Raw genomic sequence first — 27,160 nt, 5'->3', positions numbered from 1 at the left:
CTTTTTTTTTTTAAACTCCCTTTTTTTGAAAATTAAATGTCAACTCTGGATCCACTCAACAATCTCAGTAATTTAAACATTAAATACCTGATAATACATTCATTTTCAAAGATGATGCATTGGAACAGCTGTAATGCAAAACCCTTGGAAAAGCTAGCCAAAACGAGGGATGTCAGCGCTCCCTACATTTTAGTATCTGTCTTAGTTGTGTTTCATTTGTTAAATGCAAAAGCAGTGGTGGTGTCAGAGATAACAGAAGCCCAGACCTGATGTCAGAGGTATCATCTGCTGGTAAAACTGTCCATGTGTTTCTGATGTTACTGCAAGCACAGTGACCTCCAGGATGAAGCTCCATGCTCATCCATGCTCAGCAAACACTGATGGCTCAGCTGGGTCACAACCAAGGCTTGGCAAAGTTGCACCATGTGGATGCTTGATTTGTTTTGGCAGCTTTGAAATTACCAGGCGGACAAGGCTCGAGCAGAAAAATAGCATTGTGTATGTTGGAAGAGTAGTTATGATGAAACTGAGGTCAGGGGAGGTTTTGTGTGTATGCAAAAGCTGAAATGGGGAAAACAATATTTAGCTGATGATTGAGGTTCATGGTACACTTGTGCTGTTTGTATGCCCCAGTGCTGAAACTCTGGCTATCCTGGGTTAAAGACAACTGTGTGACCAGGGTTGTGGGAGGAGGGAAAAACTGGTAGGAAAAAACATATCCATATGTCTTTCATAAGACATGTACAAGACATATACTTATGACACTATACATAGTGCATACACAGACCTTTATGCATGCACAAGCAGACTGGCTCTTTAACCATGTTCCCTGCCCACTGTGAAAAGCTGAGGGACCATTTAACCTCTCCCATAAAATGATGTGATAGAAAATGGAAAGACTGTGTCTCAGGAGCATAGGAATATTACAGTGAAAGGAAGAGGGCGCTGTGATACAATGACAAAAACATGAATGCTGTATAGCCTTATGTCAAAATAGCCTAGGTAACTTCTTAAATATGAAGATTAATTGAAATGGACTGTATTTGTAGTCTGATGGAAGTCATAGCTTAGGTATGCTTGAGATCTTGTTTTAATTCCAGTTCTCCAGGGTGTTTCTCAGCCCAGAGTTTTCTTTACGCTTATCTTGTGGCAGATGCTTTATAGGCATTTCAGTCATTCAAGCTGCTATATTTAATGCATGTATTACTGTTAACACAGAAGGTGTTAATATCCATAATGATGTTTCCTTTGAAAAAGCCAGCAGCATTTATTCTAGCTCTTTAATGTGATTGTCAAGATTTTGCTATGTTGGAGAAGGAAATGATGACATTCAAGCCACCTCGGAGTAGTAATTCCATTAGAGCACTTTCCAATTCCTTAGCTATGGCCTTGGCTTCTTCAATTAGCAGAGAAATTTAAGAGATGTATTAGTGAAAGGAATTGGAGTGTTATCTGAAGACAGAAAAATACCCACTTTTCTGTTACAAGTGTGAGTAAACATGTACAGCTGAATTGGATCCACAGCATCATCTCCTGGGGTTTGCTTTGGATGGTGAACACCAGAGGCTACAAAAACACCCCATTACTAGTAACAAATCTTCAAAGCAGTGGCTGAAGCTACAAACCTCCTTAAAAAATCTAGGTGGCTTTTACCTGCTTCCTGGGTGGGAGTGTGGGATAGGAGCAATATGAAAATAGCCAAATGAGTTGGCTATTGCCTAGTGGGTTGCTTGTTGAACACAGTGGGTGTCCAAATGTTGGAAATCCCATGAACAGAAGTTTATAAGGCAGGGTGGCTACCAGGATCCTCTGCCCATCTGACACCCACCACCACAAACGCAGTCGGACCCAGTAGTTGTTCTTTGAAAGGAGCCAACAGGGGTTCACCATGGCAGGGTCACTGCCCTCACCTGAGTATTTGAGGAGAAGCTAGGCATCAGAATATTTCCGTAGGACCTGGGCAACTATCCTTGGTCTGAGGGATTTCAGTCCTGCATCTGTCACCTTCTAGAGGTCCCAGGTCACCTTTCTAACTTATCCCTCTTAAGGCATCCTGCCTCAGGCTCCTGCCTGTTTCTCTCCCAGATGAACTCATTCATCTCCTGTGACCAAGCCTGGCCATTCTTCTTAACTCTTTCCCATATCCTCTTAGTTCGACAACCTTCATTGTTTGTGGGTGCCTCTGCCTAGTCCCTCCCGTATCCTTGCTAAGTCTGTTGGTCTCTGCAGAAAAGCAGCATTGAAGGTGACTCAGGAATATTTAGATTAAAAAGAGAAGCAGCAGATGATTCTGAGTAATTCCAGGGTTAGTCCTCATTGCAACACAATGATGCAGGCATCTGAATTTGCTTAACCTTTGTTTTCTGCTTGTGCTTCTTCTTTGGACCTATTCCATGATGTCCAAAGACCCTAACAATGATCCATTTTTGACTTTGCAAGGCACTCATCCAAGTGAAATTCTCTGTTCTGAATATTTATGCTGAAATACTCAGGCATCGAGGTGAAGCTGTGTGTACAGACCAGTTTCATCTGCAGTACCTTGTCCTGTGTTCTTTTTTCAAAAATTTCAATGACTAAGAGCATTTAATACAATTACATAATCACGTTAGGAGAAAAAGCAAATTTTTAAACGGAATGCTTCTTCCAAAACTAGTATTTAAAAAGATGTCTTCTTGAAAAATGAAATTATCAAGATTGTATTTTTTGTGCAAATGCTTGCTACTTTTGAGGGTTTTTTTCCAACTTTTGCAAAAGCTGTTGAGTATATAAACGTGTAATCGTAAAACATATGAAAATGCTATAGCCAGTTTATACTCCTTATAAATAAGAGAGAAAATGATGTGACTGTTTTGTACTTACACAAGGTATACTTTTTAGCATAAGTAATAGGCTTTTAGTTCTCAAATGGCTTTCACTATATGTTTACTGCTATTTGTGTGAAAAGCAGCAGCTATAGTATCTTTCTTGAGAACAGAAGCTGAAAACAGGCAGCTGAAAATAACCACGGTCAGGTGGTTATTTGGGATATGGACAGAGAGGAGAAGGTTGCACCTGCGTTTACCATCCCCGTGCAGCTGACTTCTTAAAATCTCCAATCACCCAATTTTTCATTTCTTTTCTCAGTCAAAAATAGTGCTAGGGTAATGAAGCAAAGCAGTGCTTAAATTCTTTCGCCTTTCCCTGTCATTCCCTCTTTATTTCTGCTGGTGCTAAAATCAATACACATCTCCCAAATATGGCTCTGAAGTTGCTGGGGGCAAAGGAATCAGTCTGCAGGTTTGCTGTCAGAACAGTGTTAATTCAGCACCTCCAATAATGCGGAGAATGTGAAACAGTCTGGATTTAGACAGTTTTTGGTTTCTCGAAATAGATGGCGGCTTTTCTGTATTGATTTTAAATGGATCATGAAATGTTCATGTAATGAAGGTAAAAGGATTCTAAAACCTTTTTTACCAACAACTGGAAAAATTATTATGTATTGCCAATGAAACCTCAGTCTTTATTCCTCACCTTTTATCCACCATTCCTTCCCTTCCTTTCTTAGCAAGTGACTGTTGAAAAGAAGTTCTGTCAGCTTATAGGGAAGGACTATTGCAATCGTTGGAGCTTGATTCTTCTGATGCCAGGTTTATGTAACTTATGTCTCCAGAATTTCTATTGTCACTTTTCCCTAAATAGAAGACATTACACCTAATATAGATTCTTTTTATCTTTTTGTCATTTAAATATACTACCCATAAATTTAGAACCTGTTAAAAATTGCTTTTAGTTAGGAAAATAAAGTGCTGGGTAATGTTCTTTTTCTCCCCTCCCCTTTTTCTTTCTGTGAAGATAACATTTTCTCAAGTAACTTTTTTTAAAGGCTTTTCTATTGCAAACTATTTGAAGTGCATGTTACCAGGCTAATTAAAATTCTTGCAGGACTACGTTTGCTGTTACTTAGCTTGTAGCTGTGCTGTAGGCTTACAGGCGAGTTAATCATAAAGGCCTCATTGTGTTATTAAATAAAGCAAAACAGAGTTGGAATATACAGTTGTGTACAGTTGGGATATTTTCATGGAAAACATTTCGTATTCTTGCAGAACACATCCTTATTTCCTAACTACTGATGATCCCCACCTTCCCTGGCTGGGAGAAACTGCAAAAAAGATCTGGCACGTCCTGTACCTCCCTACCAAGTTCCCACAGCCTGCTCTATCCTGAAAAAAAGGCATCCTGTCCAAAGCAGTGACCTGACCAACTGCTGGTTACAAAGACCTGGTGAACAGCCTACAGAGCCACTAGTTCATCAGTGACAGTATAGTATTAAGTTATATTTTAGATCCATGCAGAGGACAAAGTTACTGCTTCTCCATGGATGGGGTGTACTGCCCTTGTCATGATTTTAACAAGAAGGAATTTGAATGATTCAGTTTCTATTTGAAATAAAATAGGGGAAACATAGTGAGAAATAGACTGGCTTCTGAAGGACAGTGATATATGTTTTTAGTAGTTGATACTTACAAATACTATTTTTTATTTTTCTCTGAAGGAAAATGAAAGCTATCACGTGGAAGATCAGTCATGGTAAATGTTTTCAATAGCCTTTCCCAGATGTCATCTCAGCCTATGTGAGGATCATGAGATCAAAAAAAAAAAAAAAAAAAGAGTTTTCTTCTTCCAGTAATTAAGAAAAATCAAGATACTAGATGAGCAGTTACTTTCAAACTGCTCATAATAATTTAGTACTAGATTGTGCCACAATGGTAACTTGTCTGAACATCCTCATGAGTTTAAATACAAAGATATTCAATGTGGCCCTTATAAGTCTGAATGCCCTGAATGCAAATACCATTGGAGTATTGCAGAAATCCCTTACTAGCAAGTGAATTGGCAGATTATTAAAGCTAGTTAAATTTTTTGAGGGAGAATATTATTTCAATAGAAGAAGCTAATTTGTCAAAGAGGAAGCATTTAACTGGTCTTGCCAAAACATCTTTTAAAAACTCGTTAGCACTCTGTGTCCTCTTCCTTCCATTATGTCCTGATAAATTCAATATGGGACAAACTGACCTGTCAATTTTGTCATTAAGCATCCTTTGCTTTGAGTTTTTTATTCTTTAGTGTTACCTAGTGGAATATAAAATAGTGCAAAATGATTTAATTTTAATTCCTATTTCCATAATCCGCACCCACCCACCCCCAATGTTTAAATCTAAAAATTATTCTTTCTTTCCAGTTTGTTCTCAAAATCAGAGTTTCCTGAGAGAGAGAAAATCTGATCCATATTAATCTCTACATGTTTTTTGAGGACAGAGGGGGTGAATATCAAGCTTTGTGGCAAAAAAAAAGGGGTGTGTGTGTCAAATTCTCAATTTCTAACTGTCCCTGGAAAAGACAGCGGCAAAATGTCTCATTCCAGTAATAGCTGGAAACAGTAGAGTAAAGCAGCCTGGCCACCAGCTCAGGAATGGGACCAAACCTACAGCTTTAGCAGTCAGAGATCATCAAAAAGAGCTGTAGATAAAGAAAACATATTTTCTCTTCTACATTTCTTGACTCATTTTTCCAGTGAGTGTATGGTGTGCTGACTAACGGGCATTTTTGCATGTCTTTGGCAATTTCCCTTTCCATCGAGTTGGCTCTTCGTGGCCATGCTGCGTGGTTTTCTGCAGCCTGTTGTCTTCAATGTACATGCGCTTGGTACCTGTTAATTAGGGGGGGCATAAGGGGACTGCTCTGCCTTGCATGCTGCACACTGACTCTGCTCAGTGACATTCATTTCTTCAGTCTTGTCTAATTATGGAGCAATTAATGACTCTATGACTGCACAAGGCAGGAGGAGATTTGTAGGGTGGGCACAGGCTTGCTTAAATTGTCTGTGGGTTCTGTGCAGGGTTGAAAGGATCATTTCTCATCCTCTACTCAGTCCCTCGCAGTATATGTTCTTTAAAGTACTTACTGCTTGCTGATTGCTTGTAGAGGATGAACCTGGAAATGGACTGTACATTCATTTTGTGTAAATGAGATGGGAGATGGGCAAGCTCTTACTAATTATAATCAATAAATGGTAGCTTTTGAGAATTTTAATTTGTTGTTATTTTGGTTAGAGCACTCGTAACTGTCTTTCATAAATGAAAATAAATACATTAGGTAAATAAATCAGTCCTTGAATCTGGCATGAATCTGCCCAAAATAATAATAATAATAAAAATGAAATTTAACTATAGCCTTATGCCTCTGGACTGTGAAATGGAGATAACAGCAAAATATCATTTTGTTATTAACTTGTTAGTTAAGATTTTGTTAGCTTCTGCCCCAATTCTTATCCTAGCCTTGTGGATGAATCGTCATCAACAACAATAAAAGCAGATTTACTCGCCAAGTTTGTTAATAATGTAAAAATGAAAATAAATGAATATTTTCTTACCATAAAAAGCTTGGCTATTCCCAATCTGTATCAGGTCTGCAATATTAACGACATAGTTTTGAAGAGCAGAACCAGAGCTTTAGTGGTGTGTGTAAATAAAAATAACGGATATAGCTAATATTCTGTTTTCTTAACAACTTTCACAAGGACAGATACACTATGAGGATTGTCCATGCTGTATATTTCAGACTGTCTTAGGTACGAACTGTGGTCCTCTAAATTGTACATAATTGTCCAGAGAACTGCAATATAAACAGCGTGATCTCTGTCTAAAACTAATGCAAAACAGACTGTAGAGATTGAGCCGTTAATGCTGCTTGGTGTACACTTAAAATGCTTTGGCTTCATTTCATGTTTTCAAACAAATGTCCTGATTGGAAAGGTCTGGGCCATGAGGGGAGGTTGTGAGGAGACTGGGATTGAGGTTTGGGGTGACTTAGGGGCCAGGCAGGAGGAGCTGGGGTTGCCAAAGGTGAGGGAGGACTTCTAGCAAGGACCGCTCTCCTGAGAAGGATCTCAGCTTCCTCTGGATCTCCTTACTATGTCCCTGCTCTTTGCATGAGGTTCCCTCAATGCACTCCTTTTTCTGCAACTGTAAAGCTCTTAGAGAGTCGCAGGGCCCTTAAAACAGCTCAAGCCATTAACATCTGTTCTGAAATTCACTGTCTCAAATCATGTTACTGTAATTAGAAGGTTGCCTGAAACTTTAGGGTTAGGCTCCAGCTTCTTAGACAGCAACTTACTGCAAACTGTGTCTTCTTTCCTCCATGTTTTTAAGAGCACACCACTTTTTATTGATGTGAAGGGGGGGGGGGGGGGGGGAGCTTTGCAAAAGCACTCAGCTGTAACCCAGCTTGGCTCCCACCAAAGCCATACCTGTGTGATCTGCATTGTGCTGATGAGGTGCTTGTGCCACCTCACTGCTTGTTGCTTTCCACTGGGTGTACGTGGTTTGTTTCATCAAGCATAGCCTATTTGCCTTTACTTCTTGCCAATCTGTTGGAAGCCCTCCACTGTCAGGGTGGTCCTACCGCTGAGCAGCCTGTTGCACCTCTACCTTTAGCAGCCACTCATTAAATTTTCAAGTACCACCTGCCAGGTTGTCCCTTATTGTTTTGAAGGAGGAGGTTTACACATGATCACAAAGATACGAAAGACACCTGGAAACTTCTGTTCTTCACGGGTGCCTTCAAGACGTATCATTAGGAAGAAAGTTGTCTATTAGGTTAATCATTGCTGTTGCATTGATGCCTTGTGCTTTGCTGTCTGGAAGCTCATGGAGGAAGAGTGCCTCTGCCTTGCAGTGCCCCAGCTCCTATATTCTAGCGCAGGTGTAGACATAGATAGGGCCAGCATTTGGGCAGTCATAGCTGTTGTGCCATGGGAGCAGCCCATCTCGCTCCACTGGATGCGTGATGGTGGTGGCATGTGGAGGGTGATGGCAGATGCAGAAAGGTGCGTTCTCTGCCTCTGTTTTGAATTTGAGGAGAAACATGCAGGTGGGGGGAGTGTGCGAGTTGTCTGTGACCGTGTTGTAGCAGCTGGGCTAACGCCCCCAGACGCTCTGTGGGTGATGCCATGTGTCCTGTGTCTCAGACCAAAGCCAAGTTGTGGAGCTCCATGCGGTGGGCAGGTTAGAGAAACCAGGCGCAGCTTTGTCCTTAAGCAGCCCTGAGTCTTTGCTATCCCTAGTAACTCCACTAGGAGCCACAGGGCAGAAACTGATGAGACTGTTAATTATGGTTACTTCAGTAAAACAAGTCCCTTGTGATGAGAGGTTGCCATTTGGCAGCTGGACTAATGGTGCTTCATGTGACAAAGGCGTGCCATGCTACGGCAGAGCGCTAAAGCTGTGCAATCTTGGTCAGTAGTAGCAAAAGGAGAGCACTTTATGAAAAAAACCCCAACATTTTTAGCCCTATTATTCCAATGTAACCTAGCTGCAAGGGTTAAATTGCTAATTATTTTTTATGGAAGTGTGCGAAGCTGGGGAGTTGGTGAAAGCAAGATGTTCTTTATAAATTCTTCAGAAAGATCCAGGGATGGAGAAATATGGAGTCATTTCTTACAGTTTCATGGCAACCAGCTCTACCCAGAGGAGGCATCTTATCAATTAGGTTAAGTAATTAGGAATAACATTGAGTAAAATGAAGAAAAACAGCTTAGAATGATGTCACGTGGGAGGCAGCTAAGCTTCTAAACAAAATAAAAAGTAAGCCATATCACTTCTGGAAGACTTCATCAGAGGCTGAAAGGAGACATGGAAGGGAGGAAGAAATGGAGGGAATTAATGAGATAGTGAAAAAAAAAAGTAGAAACTTACTCAGATAATATGGAAAGTATTTAGACAAACCCTTAGTTTTGTTTAAAGTGTATTTTTATTGAAAATGACATATTTTGAAGAAAAGAATTAATATACACAAGATTTTTTATTTACTTCCCTACTAATATGTCTCTGATTTTGAGATAACAGAAAAGTTCTCTCTTGCTCATCCTCTTACTATGCTGTTCAGATTTTTTTACACTAGAAAGAAACTGGAGAAAAATCCTTTCCTTTGTTTTCTGCTGGAAAGGTTTTAAAAAAAGAGAGGAAATGTTATTTTGTTTTTAAAAAACTTTTCACTTTGATGGTGGAAAAAGTAGAACATAGTAAAGAAGACATTGGGTTTCTACTTTCACTTTAGAACGTCTACAACTACAAATTCAGATTAAGAAAACCCACAGGTGTTACTTTTTCTCATTTTTTTGCTAAACTTTACGCTATTTGACTAGAAAAAAAGTAGCTAAATAATAAAATGGGGAGTAATAATTTTTAAAAACAGTAAAGGTATCAATTTTGTAAGATATTTCATTCTGAATTTTCCAAAGAAAAATAGAACAGGGACAATTGAAGTAAATGACAGGTATGGAACAAAATTGAATAATTTATCTTTCTTTGTAAAATGTATGTATAAATGTCAAGTATGGGTTGACTATGATATTATTATTATTATTATTACTACTACTACTACTACTTGTAACTAATTCTTATTATGAATAGACATAAAGAAAATTAAAATAGTTTCCCAAAGGCCTTTTGCCCTGCCTTTGGGAAATTTCCCATACGGATTCTCAAATGAAAATATAAACGTATCTGTTTATTGCCAACCCTAAAACTCACTAACATCAGCAACTACTTTCCATTGACCTCAGTGAATTATGGATCACAACCTCTGGGAAAAATGAGTTCAGATTAATATCATTAAGAACCAAAGCAGGTTAGCTTGCAAATTTGGTTCAAAGTGGTTTTATTTAGGTTAGGTAAATGTGTTTTAATGGTATGCTTACTAATATGTACTTGCAGGAATAAACACTTGCATAAAATGAGAACTATATGAAAGATTGTGTCTCCCAAACCATCAGTAGAAGAGATGAAGAGGCCCTGTTCCATAGATAATAAATCTGAATGCCTAAAAAGATTAAAGGAAATATTTGCAATTTGATCAAACAAACTGTGGGGAATAAAATGAACTCCTTTGGGATTGGGTTTGGAAAACTGAATAAAAAATGTAAAGAAAACAGCTTTGCAAAGTCAACTACAATTAAGAGTTCAGTATAAAATTAATGTACCATACTGCAGAGGCTGGAACAAACAGGCTGGAAGGCCTGAAAAGATGTGCTAATAAATGGGTTGTTGAATTTCATTTTCATTGGGTTTGAAGACTTCATCCTGCAAGGCTTACAACAGTTTCTTACTCACAGAAGTAGTCAGTGGTAGGAAAAACTGAATGTGAATGATACCTTCAGGTATTAGTACCACTAGCTGGTTTAGGTCATTAATGCAGAGGGACCAAAAAACCTGAAAATACTGTCAAACTCCCCATTCCATGTACAATCCCTATTCTGAGTATAATTTCAGATGTCATTGCTCCTAACAAAGGGAATTAATGGCATACATGCCCAGCCATTACTGCCTCGTAACAGCTAAGAATCAACTGAGGGTGCTTCATGTATTGGCAAAATAAGTGGGGGGAGAGACCCAGCAGTAACTCCTTCAGCTGTCAGGATATGAACAAAAACATCAAAGGCGTCACGGTCACGTGAATTAACCTGTTGCATTCACAGCTGATCTCACTGTTACTTGAATAAAGACGATAGCTGTTCAGCATCGTCAATGGTGCACGCAATGGTGCGACACTGGGACTGCCAAACTGGAGGGTTAAACATGTATTTTAGAAATCGATGCTTACTCTTGCTGCTAAAGACTTAATGTTCAAGAGACATCCCATAACTGTTATAAGTGTTGGGTCACATCTTGACATTTTTATTCTGTCAAATCGCTCATTTATTTTCACTGGACTTTTAGGGTTGGCTTAGTCACTCTTGGATAAAATCCAAGAAAGAACAGCTTTGCCTACATTTGCCCTGCTCTGGGAAATAGTCAATCCTGCTTGTAGTAGAGAGGTGATAAAATCTTCCCAATTATTGGGACCTAAGCCATGATACTAGTATAAACCTAAAAAATTGAAGAAACAATTCAATTTTGCCCAGATTTTTTTTGTTCTTTACCTTGGAGCTTTATTTAAGTGCAGCTTTTCTCCCTTGTGCTGCAGGTCTTTTTTCTGCTTAATACTGAAATTAGGGTTTCTGGTTTGCTATACAAATCCCACCACAGATGTGACTGTGAAAAGGACAGATGAAATTCAGTGTCAGTGCATGCAAATTAATACACGTAGGCAAAAAATAGCTAGCTATACCTGTACAATAATGGTTTCTAAATTAGTGGTTACCACTCAGGGAAGACATCTGACTGTTACTGCAGATAATTCCTTGAAAATATCAGTGCAATATTCAGTACCAGTCAAAAAAAAGGCAAACAGGATTTCTAGGCAAGTAATTTAAATTAACATTGTTGCACCACACTGCACTGTTCTACAAGATTTTGTAAGATTAAAAAGGGTGTCTAAAAGTTGATGAGAATGAAGCATGGAATGACTTTCTCAGAAGGAGAGATCAAATAAGTGAGGGCTGTTCACAACCAAGAAAACACAGTGGAGGAAGGCTTACAAAAATCAAGAGTGGTGCACAGGGGGTGAAGAGGAGCAATCACTCACTCGCAAGGGGAGATGGGGTGGCCAGTGTAAAGGCTGGGGCAGCCAGACTTGCAGAATAGCATGGCAAAATACTTTTTGCCGCAACATGTTTTGGTGAGAAAGAAGTAGAAGTGGATTTGTCAGATATTCTTGGTGGAGATGTCTGGTCGGTGGCTAATACCATGGTCTGGATGCAGTGGGCAGTTTAGAAAGCTCCTGGGCTCTGGGTTCATGGAAATGTGGAAGGAGCAGCCCAGGGCAGGAGACGCCCTGTGCACCCTCTTTCTTGTGCTCTTCTCAGAAGTATGTGGAAGGGGCTGCAGTCAGAGGAAGGATTTTGGCTTAGATGGGCACTTGGTGTGATGCTGCATGTCACTTCTGTCGCTGTAGACATATCTATGGGCCATATGCATCACAAGCATCTTCCAGACAGCGTCTGGAGCTTTACAACAGGAACACCATCATCCCAAAGAGAGTTAACTTCATTGCAGCATCCAAAAGCAGAATAAATGGATTTTAGTGAAACAGGACATTTAAAAATGCTATGAAACAACCACAAAAAAAGTCAAAGGAAAGTGATAAAATACACTCAATTATTCTCCTCAGATACTCTCCAGACGACAGTGTAATTTCATTGACTTCAGTGAAATTAGTGTTAATGTTGGAATGGAAATGCAGCAAATCTAATTCCAGCATCTTCTTCCTGCAATAGTGAGCAAGAAAAGAGAGAGGTAATCAGATAGAAACAAGTGCTGATCAGAAGGAGTTGGATGGGGAGGAGGAGAGCTCCAGGAGCTGCTGCCAGGAAATAAGACACTTTTCCAGTCTCCCTAGTCATGGAGAGTTCAGCAATACATATGCAGAGGCTGAAATGAAATGCCAGACTTTTTTTGTTTGTTTTAATTTGCCAATAGATGCAACCTTTTGTTGTTCTGTTGAGTATTTTCAAACCCCTTCTACCAGGACAGCATCAATGGCTAGCAATATTTCCAGCAATGTTGTTATGCTTGGTATTATGGGGAAGGGAGCATAGAGAGCTGTGGGACTGGTGGAAAGAGGTGGAGTTATGTGCTCACTATAGTATTTTGACAGCTCTTGTTTCAACTGCAAATAGATCTGTTTGTAACCTTTGGAGTACTGATGTCCAGTTCAACATATATATTATTGTCTGGCTTTGTGCTCCTCTGATAGAAATTGCAAAAATATATTTAGGGTGTTGGCTTCCATTTTGCCATGCCATTGCTCTTCAGCAGAACAGTTCGTGGCACCTGCAAAGGTGAATGTGGAGAGCATCTTCCTAGAACCGTAGATGTTCTCTCAGGTGTCATAAAAATGACCCAAATATACCGGGATTCAAATCAACGTTGTGTAGGACATGAAACCCTCTCGCTAAGCGCATTCACACTAATATCTTCCCCAAAGACCCTTCTCCACTGGTGAGAAGTGGCTTTGGAGTGGCGGTGAGTGACACCAAAGCCACAGACCTGTGACTGAAACGTGGTTCCACCAGTGTGTCAGGGCTGGTGGAGGTGGATATAGTCTGAATACATAAAGGGTTAATTGGTAATGCTGAATGCTAAAATAAGAGGCCAACTTTCTTCCTCCCTCCTCCTTCCAGAAGGATGCAGTACAGAGTAGCACACCTGATTTCACAGAGTATAAAAGTGGGAAATGTGCTTGTTCGGTTCGGTTTCACTTGGCTATTGACTGTTTTACAAGACAACCACTGAGGAAGCTCTGAAGAAGCTGTCAGGCTCAGTGACAGCTCAGCATCTGCCACAGCTAAATCAATACTGCAATGAAGGACAGGTTCCCAAAGTGGATAATCAAAGCAGAGTAAAATTTAATTCACCTTGAAAGCCTGAAAACATTAGTGTGAAATTTTTTAGACAAAACCAGCATTATTCCAGCAAAGCATGAGAGGTGCCGAGGTCCAACCCTGAGCAGCAGTCTGCCCAAGCTTTGCCTTCAGTGGGAGTGGGGAGCAGGCTTCAGGCCGATCACGGGCACAGATGCCTTGATAAAATGGGAACCTGATGCTGCTAAATCAGGCAAAACGGGGTTCATGTTGGCTCTGATTGCTAGCAGTTTGCTAGGAACTCATGGTATGCGTTTTGTGGAAAATATTCCATTATAATATAAATTTGGTGTGTGTGTGAAGATAGTGAATGTTCCATTTTTTCTTAGGCTGTTGAGACTTTTTTTGCATCAGAATGGGATTTTCTTCTGTTGTTCAGGTTTCAAAGGTTTAAAATCAAAAGACTGGAGGAAAAATGTTTTGCTATGAATAATTTTAGCTTTATAAAACCTGGAGGTGAATTGTTTCAGCTTTTTGTGGAACTCTATTTTTTTTCCCCGCAGTTTTAGTGCAAACATTTCAGGGAAGGCAAATTTAATTTGAAATAGACTGTTAGCATCACATAGAAAATTTTGGCTACAAAATTTTGCTCAGCTCTGTCCAGAGATGCTGAATTTGCAGGACTGAGAATTAGAGGGAAAGTGCTTCCATAGATGACTTAGATGAGTAAGAAACATTATCGTTCAGTTCAATGATGCCAGTTTTGTGGTCATTTTACAAAGCAGAATTATTCTGAAAATAGGATGCAAACATCACCTCCAAATACTAGTCTTTTAGTTTTAACAGTTAAGTACTTTATTTTGTCCCTAAAAATACCCTATATTTGCATACAAAAATCTATCCTTACACAGAGTTCAGGCTGATGAATTAAAATACAGAAAGAAGGAACTACCAAATAGAAGCAGCATTGCTTTACCTGCACCCTGTCTCATTAATCAGGCAGATATTGTGTAAGCATGCACCGTTATCCTAACAGGTGTCTTTTCCACATCTCTCAAGGCTATGCGTGGCCTGTGTTTTGTAGCTGGAATCATTTGTGTAATTCTCCCAAGTCCATTTCCTATTAATTGTGCTGAGATAAAATTGGACATTTAATGAAATTAATAAGCAAAGTTAGATTTGAAAGAAGTAGAAAGAATGAGCAACTTAGAAGACTGAAAGGAAAATTAGCAGCTGCAGAAAGACTGAGCCCATTCATGTTGTATGTTCACCTTTACACTTACATACAGGTGTATCTGTGTGTACGTACGTATATAAATACGTATATTTGTGAGTATCTAAAACTCACCAACACCAGATTTATACAGTACAAACTTTTACATTGGCATACGCAGAAAAAAAGAACCTAGGAGCAGAGAGCTAGAAACATATTCTAGTACAGTCCAGTACTTTGAAGGTGTGTTTACAAATTTCCTATTATATTCTAACAAGACAGGCAATTTTAGGTGGTGTTCCTCAGGATGAGAGTGATGTTCTGTCATCCTGCCTGCAGCAACATTGCTATCCTGGGTTCATCTTAATGTGACAAGAACTTGGTGTCCCACTAAAAAATTCCCTTAAAAATATTAAAGAAAAAAAAAACCTCAACCACAGGAAAAAACCTTGCAGCTCAAATCCAGCAACAAGCTGTCAAGTTGTTTCACACGGTAATACTGACAGCTGCCAACTTTGCTCAGAGAACTTTTTTCCGGAGATGATCCCTTTGGTTCCTGTGCTTCCATTCAGTAGCGCTGGAGACCCTTTGCATCCTGTGCTTGTTACTGGTGACAGTTTTGACACGGTGAGGCACACAGAGGCAGGCACATGGGATGGTTTTGTTCCACAGGTGTCAGCGCTGGCCAGTAACAACACTAAAGACAGCACTCTGGGGAAGCAACTTCTTTACTTCTTTGATAAGAAAGGAAAGAAAAAGATTTATGTGATGGGTAGATGATTGTTTGACAGACACAATTCAGCTTTTTTTTTAAATACTGGAGAGAATTGCATGGAAATGAGGCAATGTTAAAGATAATATTCAAAATAGAGAAAATGATAAATAAGGGATGGAGCAAAGTGCTAGAGGCATGGGGTTGCTGGCATTCATGGTGAACATAATTCTTATGAATTTTGGTCATCTTCTGCCTCTCTGCTTTCCTTCTGCAGCCACTGTAATTCCTTTAGGGAAGTGATTGTGGTTTAATTAACATTTACCATTGCCCAGGGCTTTATGCAGCATGTGAAATGCTAGATGTGCCATTTGGTAAGGAGGTGGTGGATTTCTGAAGAAACAGGAAAGATGAAGCATTAGTATAAGAAATGGTTTAGCTCATTTCACTAGTTAATTATTCTCTGTTTATGTCATACCCTTCTTATACATGGAAACTTAAATATTCCTCCCTCAGTTGTCACCACCAAAAGCTGTGACCCATGAGACCCCACTGCTTATGAAATTTGTACGAAAAAGCCCTAACTCTCAGCGTCTTACTCCAGAGCAATTAGGGAAAAAGTTTCCAGAATTAAAGCCCCTTCACTACAAGACATGGATTTTTCAGGCAAAGTGAGGTTTTGCCACTCAGTAAACACAGGGTAATGCTTTTTGCCCTGGTGCCTGTTATGGTGTAATTGCAGCCCTTTTTCAGGCTATGCCTTCCCATATGATGCTTAACACCCTTGAATAATATGATGAGGGAGAAGCAGACCCTAGCAGACCCAGAACCCGTAAAGCTTTCCAGATGAAAGAAAACGCAGGAAATTGCATCCAAACGCCAAGAGGAGACCACTGAACCTGCGCAGGGCTGTATTTCTGATGGCTAGCACCATTTCTCAGGTGAACGAACAAAGTAATCTAGTAACATGGGGTGGCTGTTGTAGGGGATGTTGAGCAGGGAAGATGTCGTGTGTGAACTGTGATTTCAAGCTGCTTAGCATCTGCATCGTCAGACCCAAGCAGCCCTTGGCCCCTCATCCTCAGGGAGGGCAATGTGCAATTTTGTTGTCCATGCTGCTGAGTAACCTTAGCAAACTTCAGCGCATGTCCGTTGTTTCCTCGGGGCTAGAAGCCAAAACCACTGATAACTATGGGCAATGACAGCCTTAATTTAAGACTGTCTCAGTAAAGCATGGTACTGTGTTTTGCAATACAATACCAATTTGGCCAGTCTTGGATTGCATCTGTGTGCAAAAATCTTAACTAGTCAGCTCATCACATTTGCATGGTGGAGAGGCATTGGAGCTTTAAAGTAAATATTTTCTGTTAGCTAAGTGCTCTCATGAAAAAAAAGCTCCCAGTTTCACCATTTAAAAATCAGTGACTGTACAAGTGCAGTTGAAAGCCCTTATTTTTATAAGGATTTTTGCATAAAGTATGCAAAATGCCTAACTACCTTCAAAGCAGCTGTTCCACTCTGCTGTGCAAACAGTGTCCCCTATAACGGGAAGAACAGCAAGTGTGAGTTCCTGCAGTTTACTACTGATGATCCTCTTAATTACATAATTATTTAGTTCTTGTCGAAGAAATATCACATCAATGTGAACAGGGATTTTACAGATTTATCATTATTATCATTATCCTCTTAATTTAGAATTTGCATTCCTGTAGTATTTAGAAGGTGTTGGGTCAGGAAAACAGGGGTGAACATCAGCTGGACCCACGGAGGAGCTGTGCATCTTATGTGACTGCAGCATGGGATATAGGAATGCATGGAGGGCCACCACCTCCCTGTGTTGGCAATACGGGCCATACATCTGGATGCAGGCACTGTATGTAAAGCGTATAGGCTATGGGGATGCTGGATTCAAGCTGGCCGTGGTGTGCCTTTGCCTAGACACAATTATGTCCAACTCCCCCCTGATTTCAGCAGTTGGATGATGTTGGTGAGAAGTTCAGAGCTGAAGTTCACTGCTGAATCCAGACCTTTGCCCATTAGCTTCACTGCTGCAAAATGGGTGTAACAATGCATTGTGGGGCTCATGGGAGGATCAATATATAGGATTATGTGGCACGGGATAGTGCAGTGATATGGCTGTGAGTGTAATTGGAGGAAAGAGATTTTTTTTTTTGCTTTGGGTACTTTTGGAAGTAAAATGTGAAAGCTGTTATGCTCTAGTGTTGATATCCCCTCCCTGTAAATACGGAGTAATTGTATTTAGGACTCTGATGGAACACTGCTGTAAAACTGGTGTCAGCATTACTGGAATGGGGGAGTGTATTTTAACAGCACAATTTTTATTGGGGCCAAAGATTCAAAATTAAAATTGGCCTTTTGAAGACCTGTAAAACGACAGGGTTGTGTTGGTGCTTTCACTGGCACAGCTGGCAGGCAGGAGTGTCGCTGCGGGTGGAGGTGGGAGGCTGAGGCTGTGGGGCAGGATGGGGCAGGCAGCAAAAGAGTGAGGGGGCTTAGAAGGATTATTTTCTTCCAAGTAATACACTTTGTTGAATAACGTTGATGGATTTGAAGAAAGCTGTTCATTGTGGCAGCGGCAGCCTATTGCTGCTTCTGCACCTCAGTGAGGCTGTTGAACTTAGGAGATGGACACTGTGCTGCAGGCGTCACACCGAGTAGCGCCTGCAAATGTTTTGCAATATAATCGGATGTATTAAGGTGAGGTGGCAGAGGATAACAGAAACCAGAAAAATAATAAATCAGATATTTGTGTACTGGGCTTATATCTAATTATAGCTAGTATCTATATATTGGGCTTTGTATCGAATCTCTCATGAATGATATAGCTTTAATAATATTAATCTAATAATCTTACAGGAATGCTTAATTCCAAAAATTCGTTGAAGAAGTTGCAGCTAGCCTCAGCATGTGAAAACGAGTATCTATATTCTTCCAGGATCAAGGCATCATCTTCTTCTTTACAATTACAGTTTAAAGGTATATTGTATATGCTTAGATTAATAACACTCTAGCATAGAGCAGGCCATAGGCAACATTAGATCTCTCAATCACGCCTTCACTTCTTAAAGGCAGATGTTCCTATCTGGACATATTTAGTATATGTGCAGGTATTAAGAGATCTGAAATGCTTTGGGATAATTTAGGTAACTCCGAGTGTTTTTTTTTTTTAGAAAGTTCCTTATTTTTAAACAGGCATAAAGATGTATGTAACACTATTGCTAAATCATTCAAAACTGTTTTATGTATATACAAATATAGTAGCACATATTTTATATATAAAAATATATAGCACTTAGATCCTTGTGTATAATTTAGGGGCGATTTTTCAACACTGAAGAGTAAAAATAGTAATTAAAATAACAGTTGAACCACCTACCTCACCTTTAGGACTGAGAGAAAAATATTTCTGCATCATTATATCAAATTGATCTCTATGAAATCTAGTAGACTGTTCCAGATTTCCACAAACAGAACAATTAAGTAAATGAGCATTTCATGACTGTAGAACATAACAGGAAATGTCTGGAGAAATGCAAGGCATTAAAGAGAAGGTGAATAAATGCAATTTGACCTAACTAGTCATTTCAAGAAATTGGGTAAAGTAATTTCACCTTTAACCTCTGTAGCATCCTCTCTCCAGTTTCTTGTAAATCAAGAGACTAAATTAAACCTATTGAAGTGTATGTATACCCTTCGAGATTTCTTTAGTGATTGTTTAAATCCTCTATTTTATTTCCTTCAGAACCTTTTGCAAATTATCTTTACTGCCACTTCCCCTTGCCAAAAATAATTACAACAAAAGTGAAATGCCCTCGGTAGTGCTCCTCTGCCTTTGGTTTTTTAAACGTGAGGGGTAACGTTCACTCTTGGCACTTCAATGTTTGCTCATTAAATAGGGATGCTCTGAGAAATCTTCATTTGCTAATTAACGGCACCAAGGGGCATTCATGGAGAATCTTAAACCTTTAAAGGCTGAGAAAGGCAAGAGCAGTGTTAGATGCTCGCGAGCATGTCCACATGCATGCACATGCCTGCATGTGTGCACCCGTGCATTGGGGATCCAGTGGGCCCCGGTGGTTGTTGGCTCCCTGAGCTGAGGCATCTCTGCCAACTAAGGAGCTGATGCAGTTCTGTCCCATCTCTGTCGTATTTGCAGCTAATGCAATTACCTCAGCCTAAAGTTGGGTGGGGAAGAGCAAAGGCAGGTAACTTGTATTTTTCAGGTGGACTAACCTCTTCTCAGAAGACCCTCCCAAGCAGAGGACTCTTTCCCTGTAGAGTCACAATGGGTGTATGTAATGCAAATGATTTTATTTACATATTTATTATATATTTATAGATGTATATATATAAATACATATTTTATTAGATATTTATGTATTCTTATTTTTATATTTATTATTTCCTTATCAGCACAAACTTGTTTTGTTGCATACCAAGACCTGCAAAACAATAAATACCAGCTTTTTTTAAATGACCCACTTTTCTGGGTATCTTATAGAGAACAGGGATGGGGATGTGATTTACAGAGAGAGGTGGATTTTCCATGCCAAATTATGAAAAATGTGCTCTCCCCCAAAAAAACAACAAACTGGTCCCAGCAGCTACCAGTGTTGGCATAAGGAAGCACCACGAGCGAGGAGAGACTTTGAGGCACAGCTTCAAAGCTGTGAAGATCTAAGTAGGTTCCTTTTAAATGTTTGCCAAAGGACCCCCATGAAGTAACCTGTAAGAAAAGTGGAATATTCAGATGAACTCAATCATGTGTCCTTACCATTTCCAACAGGAGGCAAAGGCAGGCTTTGATTTCCAACAGAGGGATAATGCTGGTTTTGTCTGTGCAGGCTCTACAGTGTGTAGGCTCGTGAACTCTGGCTTACTGAAGTACTGCTGGGTAATGCTTGCAGCAATTTTGCAGGCTTGATCCAATGATTTATTCTATCCTTAATTTCTTGAACTAACATACTCTTTTTAAGTACAACTTTCCAGGACCCTATATTAAGAGACACGGAACTAGAATATCTCTTCTGGCTATATGTTTTCTACAAATTGTCTCTGCCAAAGGGTAATTTTTTTTGCAGAGGAGGTGATATGTGCCAGTTGCTTCAGACAAGCTGTTTTCACCATGACATTCTTTGCTGTTTCCAACCTGGCAGGTGTCAGAGTTTAATCTCTTTTTTCCTAATCTTACAGGGCACTGTGTCACATTTTCAATCAGCCTGTGTCTTCTGTGTAGGTTTGTATGGCCAGTTGGGTTGTATGCATTGTAATTGCATATGCAGTCTAGCTGTAGTTACAGGCTTGCATAAATTTTACTCATGCAGAAGGGCAGGGTTGTGGGGACAGTTATGACTTTTCTGTACATTTATAGTCGCAGTCATTTTCAGATGCGTGTGACGTCAGAGGGCAAGACGAGATATTCTGCACTCACATATCTGATGAGCTGACTTAATGATAAATCAGCAACTGTTCTTCAGAAGGATGAGGGATGTTGCACTTAGAAGAAGTGACACTTCATCGTGTTTGTCCTACTACAAATGTCCGAAAGAGTGGCAAAAGCTAAAAAAAAAAAAAAGAAAGAAAAAAGTCAGGTGACATTCCTCCATCTAGACTTTTTTATAATCCACATACTCTTATACTCTGGGTGTTGATATAGAATCATAGAATCATTTAGGTTGGAAAAGACCTTTAAGATCAAGTCCAACCGTAAACCTAACAGTGCCGAGTCCACCACTAAACCATGTCCCTAAGTACCACCTTTACGTGTCTTTTAAATACCTCCAGGGATGGGGACTCAACCACTTCCCTGGGCAGCCTGTTCCAGTGCTTGATAACCCTTTCGGTGAAGAAATATAGATCTGAATGGGTACAGAGGTAGAGAGAACCTTTCACTAGCTAGCAGATATGATACAACCATCAGTAAAGCAAGGAAAAAAACCTACCCTTGCAAAGAGCTTTATTTCTGGACATCAGAAGTATTAATCTGCTGTATTTTCTAAAATTGAAACCTCATGTTCATCTTTGCTACACAGTGTGACCTTGTTTGATATGATCTTGTGTGTTGAGATGAAAAATACTTTGATGAAACAATGAACATCATATTTCTGATGAACTTCAGCATCTAATTTTTACATGGACATAGTAAAAAGCACTGTGAGGAATGGAAGTACAATTTTTCTATTAAACAGGTTTTAGGATAGCACCATGTTTCTTTAAAAATGCCACCTCTCAAATAGGGATGATAAACAACAGTAAATGAGTATGAAAAAAACGGAGTTTTCTAGAATGAGGTAGAAATGTCTTGTGTAGAGGGAAGACGTTATGCACTGAGAGGTGGAAGGCATTTTTCCTTTCACAGTGGGTTATTTCTTGCCATTTGTAGGCTGCAGTTGTTTTTCAAAAAAGCAATATGGAAATGCATAGCTGCATTCTGCTATAAAGAACCTCCAAGCAAAGATTATTAAAAATGACAGGCACATTTCTGTGTATTTGATAATGTCAAGAGCAGAAGTAAAGTGCAGCACATTGGTGTTATAAGATATCAGAATAATTCTCTTTTCTGCAAAATCTGTAATGCCTAATGGAAGAATGTCATTTTGGCTTGCTTGCAAGGGTAATTACATTGTGACTCAATAAGGCACCTTAAACTTGCTTGACTTTAAGAGCGTCTTTCAATCCACTGCTATTCAAGACAGCACTAACAAAGGTATGCATTTAAGTTTTTGCTTAAATGCTTTGCTGAATTTAGGCTTCAGAAATTAACTGTTCTCCATCAAATAGTGTTCACTGCATCACACTGGAAAGGATTACGTAAAACATGTGATTTTCTTGAATATGGCATGTCATTCTTTGATGTTGCACAACTCAGCTGGCTAAGCTTGACAGTAATGGTGGCAGCGGTGGAAAGGAGAAAATCAAACCAGAAGAGACGGTAACTCCAGGAGCGGGTTTGAGGTAGTGCTTCCTACTCTACTGTGTCCTCCTCCTGCCCTAGTGATATGCCCTCAGCCATGAGGTAAACTTGGGGCTTTCTGTTGTTCTCTAATCCAATTTTTCTCTCTTTGGAATCATTAGTGACTGGCGTGTAGAGTTGACGTGACATATCCAAATCATCTGCTGGGGCTGGCTGTGAAACTGGGCTGTGAAATGCCACTCTGAATCTTTCTTGTGCACCTTGGCCATTGACACAGGACCCAATTTGTATAAATATCTCCTTGCCAGGGTTCCCAGGTTCCTTCCTTCATTTCATTTCTTCTTTGGGACTGAGGCCATTCTGTACTCAGAGCACGTGCTAGCTGAGCTGACCTTACGGGAGATCCACATGATTCTTTGGATAGTGCCTTCAAGGTTTACTGGCAGGCTGAAGCTACATTTGAAAATTAGTTTGGCTTAGTATAGGGTACAGAGTTAAAATGCACCGTCTGTTTTTAAATAGCGCCATGTGTGGACATTATCTGTATGACTGATTTTGTAAATTAATGCAGACTGAGTGGCTGTATGAGCTGTATGGGTAAATTCAATAAATAACTCTGTACATGTATGTGTGTGAGAGTGTGTACATTTTTTACGTAGTTTACACCTATGCATTGGCAGTAATTTGTAACCATACATAAAATTCTTTGAAGTTATCCTTGAATTATGAGTAGCATTTATTGGACCATACATATTTATTTTTTATTACCTTTGGTTTTTTTCAGCTCTTCTTTATGCAACTATTTTTGGAAATGTCACCACCATTTTCCAGCAAATGTATGCCAACACCAACCGATACCATGAGATGCTGAACAATGTGAGAGATTTCCTAAAATTATATCAAGTCCCAAAAGGCCTTAGTGAAAGAGTCATGGATTATATTGTCTCAACCTGGTCCATGTCTAAAGGAATTGACACAGAGAAGGTATGGGTACATGAGGTAACAATTTAGATAGCAAGAGTTTGTGTCAATTGTGTACTTTCTTAGAAACAGGACTGTATAACAGTATATAACTTACTAACAAATTCTTAACTGCATGCTACTCCATTATTATGTTTGTGTTTGGATCAAAAACTGGATGTTTTAAAAAAGAACTGTTTTGCTGCTTTGGAAATATGCCTTTATTTTTCTTTATGGTAAATGTTTTCTGCTTTCCAGTCTTACTTTGCCTAAATACTAAATAATTTTAATGTACTTCACTATTGAAATCAACGGGAAATTGGTCTTCCAGTTAGTCCAAGAACATAATTTGGTGTCTAACCTACATCAGTATTACTCTGAAAAGTATTGGCATCTGTGAGTTGCAATGAAATGAGTTTGACTGGCTCGGACCTTTTGCTGATGCCTAGGACATCGACATATCCATCAGCATAATTAGTATAGGATTTAATGGCAGTAGAGATTGATCTCCTTGAGTTAAAATCTCTCGGCTAGAACTTAAGGCCTTTGGTAGGGAGATACAGAAAATGTGGCACTGCTGGCAGCCTTGCGGGGTAGAAGTCCTACAGGACTTTAGCCCTCAGAAAGGACTGGTCATTTAGGTTTCTTCAAAAGCTGATTAAAGGAGAAGGTCACCTTCAGAGAGTGATTCTTTGTGTGCCAGGGCAGACCAAGTGAATTTTCCTCAGGGCCTCTCTTTCTCCATGATATGTGCAGTGAGTCTGTCTAGCCTTGGATATTTTAGAGAGCTGAAGTCAGATGGAAGGGTTTCCACTTGCAATACCTTGAATGTAGGCAAGATATGACAGTTTTAGGTCTAGATTTTTGGTCAGTGGAGATCGGCAATGCTCCTGTGGCTTCTGTGGACCTGATACACATCAGCTGAGCTTAGGTATTCAAGCTCCAGTTTCCATAAAGATTTCCCTTCTAAGAACTTAAAAGGCAAGTGTCCGAGGGAGGGTAAGGAAGCATAATGGCAGATTAATATCTTAAAATGTCTAGTGCTTGCAGAGCTTTGAAGTTCTTGCTTCAGTTGAATCTATTGTGTAATATGGAATGATGATGCAGCTTGTTCAGATATGCCAAGATGAAGTCAGCTACGCTGAAAAATTTAGTCTTATATCATGCTGATGCAACAGCAGTTATCTTATTAATCATTGGCTGTGAAATTCGGTTTACCATCACAAATACAACTATTTTAAGTAACAAGGATTTTGATTTCTTTGATTCTTGTGCTTCAGTATGTCGCATTCTTTAATATGTTAACTCCTTATACACTAATACCCTAACTTCCCAATGCTGATTCATATAGTGTTAAAAGTGAGCTTTTATATTGTAAACTACTGTAAATGCATTCAGTCCTATTGTGTAAACTCAAAACCATGTGAAAATTCAACTTTCATTTGCATTTATCTCCTTGCAGTTAAGCCAGAATCCTGTATCCACTACAGTTTCATTAGATTTTAATGATGCTTTGCAGTTAATTAGGAGAACCTATGCTTTAATTACTGAAATTTCCTTCCATAGTTTCCGCATGTCCAGTTTTATAGATTATAAAAATGCAGTTAGAGCCATAATCTTCAGCACATGGTAAGCAGTGTTCTCTGGTCTGTAAGATAGTAGTGGCTGCTTAGCTAGATAATTAATATGGCTGTAAAATCTGTGACCTAGGTTTTTAACAATTTTCCCTTGGTAAAGACTTGCCTAAACTTAGGCCTGGATCCAAAACCTATTTAAAACAGTGGAAGGATTTCAGGAACCTCTGCATCTGGACATCAGTAGTTGCATCTAATCGAACTTCCCAGAAAAGCCCATGTTACAGAAGAACAGAGACAAGATAAACGTAAGAACTTGAGCACCGGTTTGAATATTTTGGTGTTTTGTATCCCTTACAGCCTGCAAGTCTGCAAAAGCAACAGCACCAGCGGCCTGTAGTGCCCGCACTGAGCATCCCTGGGTCTGTATGAGTGTAAGGATCAGGCAGTTTGCTTTCAGCTGCAGGACCTTAGCCAAAGTCAGGATTTGTTTTAGCAAAAGGGTGGAAAGCTGTGTCATAGCCAGGCAGCTTTCCTACCTTTATCTTCACTCAGGAAGGTGTTATAATGTACTTCACCAAAACAAATGAGAAAATGTTGTAAATCCCAGCTGAGAAGTGGTAGAAACAATGGTACAGTCCCAGAGACTAGTCATGTAGAGTGGATCGTTTCTTTTGCATTAGTTCCTTCATTACCTGTTCAAGCCCTGTTCTAAGACCCTTTGCACTTAAATTTAATCCATCTGTGCTAACCCTAGAGCAGCAAGTGGATGGGAGAGCACTGTAGGGATCTCCAAGGAACACCGAGTCAAGTCAGATTTATTTCCGTAGACACAGTGGAGCTAATGGGACTACATTGCACCTGCAGCTGACCTGCTAAATCCAGATAGTGCTCTAACGTAGGCTGGAATAGGGGATTACTGCCCGAGGTCTTGAATTGCTTCTCTGCACTGCTTTGTCTGACAGCCTGGACGTGACCTTAGGGGTTTCTTCCAGTCTAGTTTTCAAAGCTCCAATAATGAGATTCTGATGAGTCCGTTGTCTGGATATCTTTGCATCACATGATTTCCCATTCTCCTTAATTTTTATGAACTTTTCAATAAGCTTCTTATTATCTTGCAAAACACGTGTGCTCATGACACATGATAATTAGTGAGGAATTTCTCAACTTTTCAGTTTCCATCAGACAGCTCAGACAGTTTCCATCATCCAGGGATGTTTTTCAACCTAACATAGAGTATTACGTCCTAAACTGTTCCAAATATATCTGCATTGTCACACTGGAATGTGTTTTGCAACATCATTTGCCACACATTTATAAGACATTTCATTCAGTCACTCAGCATGTTGAAATGGCTTTGTTTTGAATCCAAATTCAAAGAACAATAAGGTTAATGTACTAACAAAGAATGAAATTTCTTATATGAGCGTTATAGTAGGTTCCTATGGTGATGAACAATCCTAGCAATTTGGTGGAGTAACAATAAAGACATGTGCATGTGTTTCTTTGATAAGTATAGATTTTAAATTCATATGCTTGAAATAAAAATATAAGTTAATAATTTGATTGGAATTACTACCGCTACACACATTGCTACCACTTAATATGTGTAGACTTGTTGCATCAGAGCTCAAATACCTATTCTCCAATGACATATTCAGTGTGTAGTCCCAAAGAACATCTTGGCTAAAACTGGTAAGGATGAGATGGGAACTAAAGGCAAAGTGGAAGTTAGCATGGAGGAAGTTTAATGATGATCTTGTCCTTGCTGCTTGTGAGAGCAAGCTGTCCCAAACAGAACTTGATTTTAAAGCCCCAGTCTGTTCTTCTATGTGGAAGAGGACTTGTTCTCCCACACTGAAGTGATGGTCCCTTAAACACACAGTTTTGGCTTCCCCGTTCTCCTTCGGAATAGCTCATCTTCAAATCCTGTCTTCAAACTACAGCGCTTCAGCCTGTCTCTGAGTGTTCACAAACAAGGAATTAACGATGACACTAAAAGCATTAGTGTATTTATTATTATTACTTAAGGGGAAGTAAGTGGCCTCTGATCCATAATCTTAAATCACTTAAACATGAGAGCCCTTCTCTGACAGCTGGGATGATATATGTAATACATGCACATGGACTCTTATCTCCTGGTGTAACAGTGGCTCAAACAAGATGGAAATTTTTTTTTATGGTTAATGCTACAGGTTTTGGGGTTATTAATTTAATAATGAGCAGAGCTAAAAACATGACAAAACTAAGAAGCCTTTATATACTACTAAACAGTATCTCTCATCCAGCAGAACCCGTTTTTCTGAGAGAGGTAAAAGAGAGGCAGTACATTCTCTGTATATGAACATTTTTAAGCAGCTGAAAAAATCTTTACAGTAATAATTTGATAAATGAAACACACACTGAATTCAAATCTCTTAGTTTTTATTGAAATCTCTAGGCAGCAAATGAAAAATTTATAGATATTAGCTCTTCTATAAGAAATAGG

At 39.4% G+C, this 27,160-nt stretch overlaps 1 protein-coding gene across 1 annotated transcript in view; it reads left to right on the top strand.

Moving 5' to 3' along the window:
- KCNH5 (potassium voltage-gated channel subfamily H member 5) overlaps nucleotides 1-27,160 on the top strand; it is a gene marked incomplete at its 3' end in the record, with an annotated part of 160,392 nt that overhangs the window by 85,008 nt on the left and 48,224 nt on the right. Inside the window, exon 8 of the mRNA XM_082317131.1 lies at nucleotides 22,923-23,122. Within this exon, the coding sequence (XP_082173257.1) occupies nucleotides 22,923-23,122 (200 nt within the window). The remainder of the gene's footprint in view (nucleotides 1-22,922; nucleotides 23,123-27,160) is intronic.

The sequence above is a fragment of the Platalea leucorodia genome, assembly GCF_965183815.1.
Source record: "Platalea leucorodia genome assembly, chromosome: 7".
In the NCBI taxonomy this organism is placed as follows: Eukaryota; Metazoa; Chordata; class Aves; order Pelecaniformes; family Threskiornithidae; genus Platalea; species Platalea leucorodia.
Note: the sequence above shows the minus strand (reverse complement) of the source record. Positions and strands in the feature narration are given on the sequence as shown.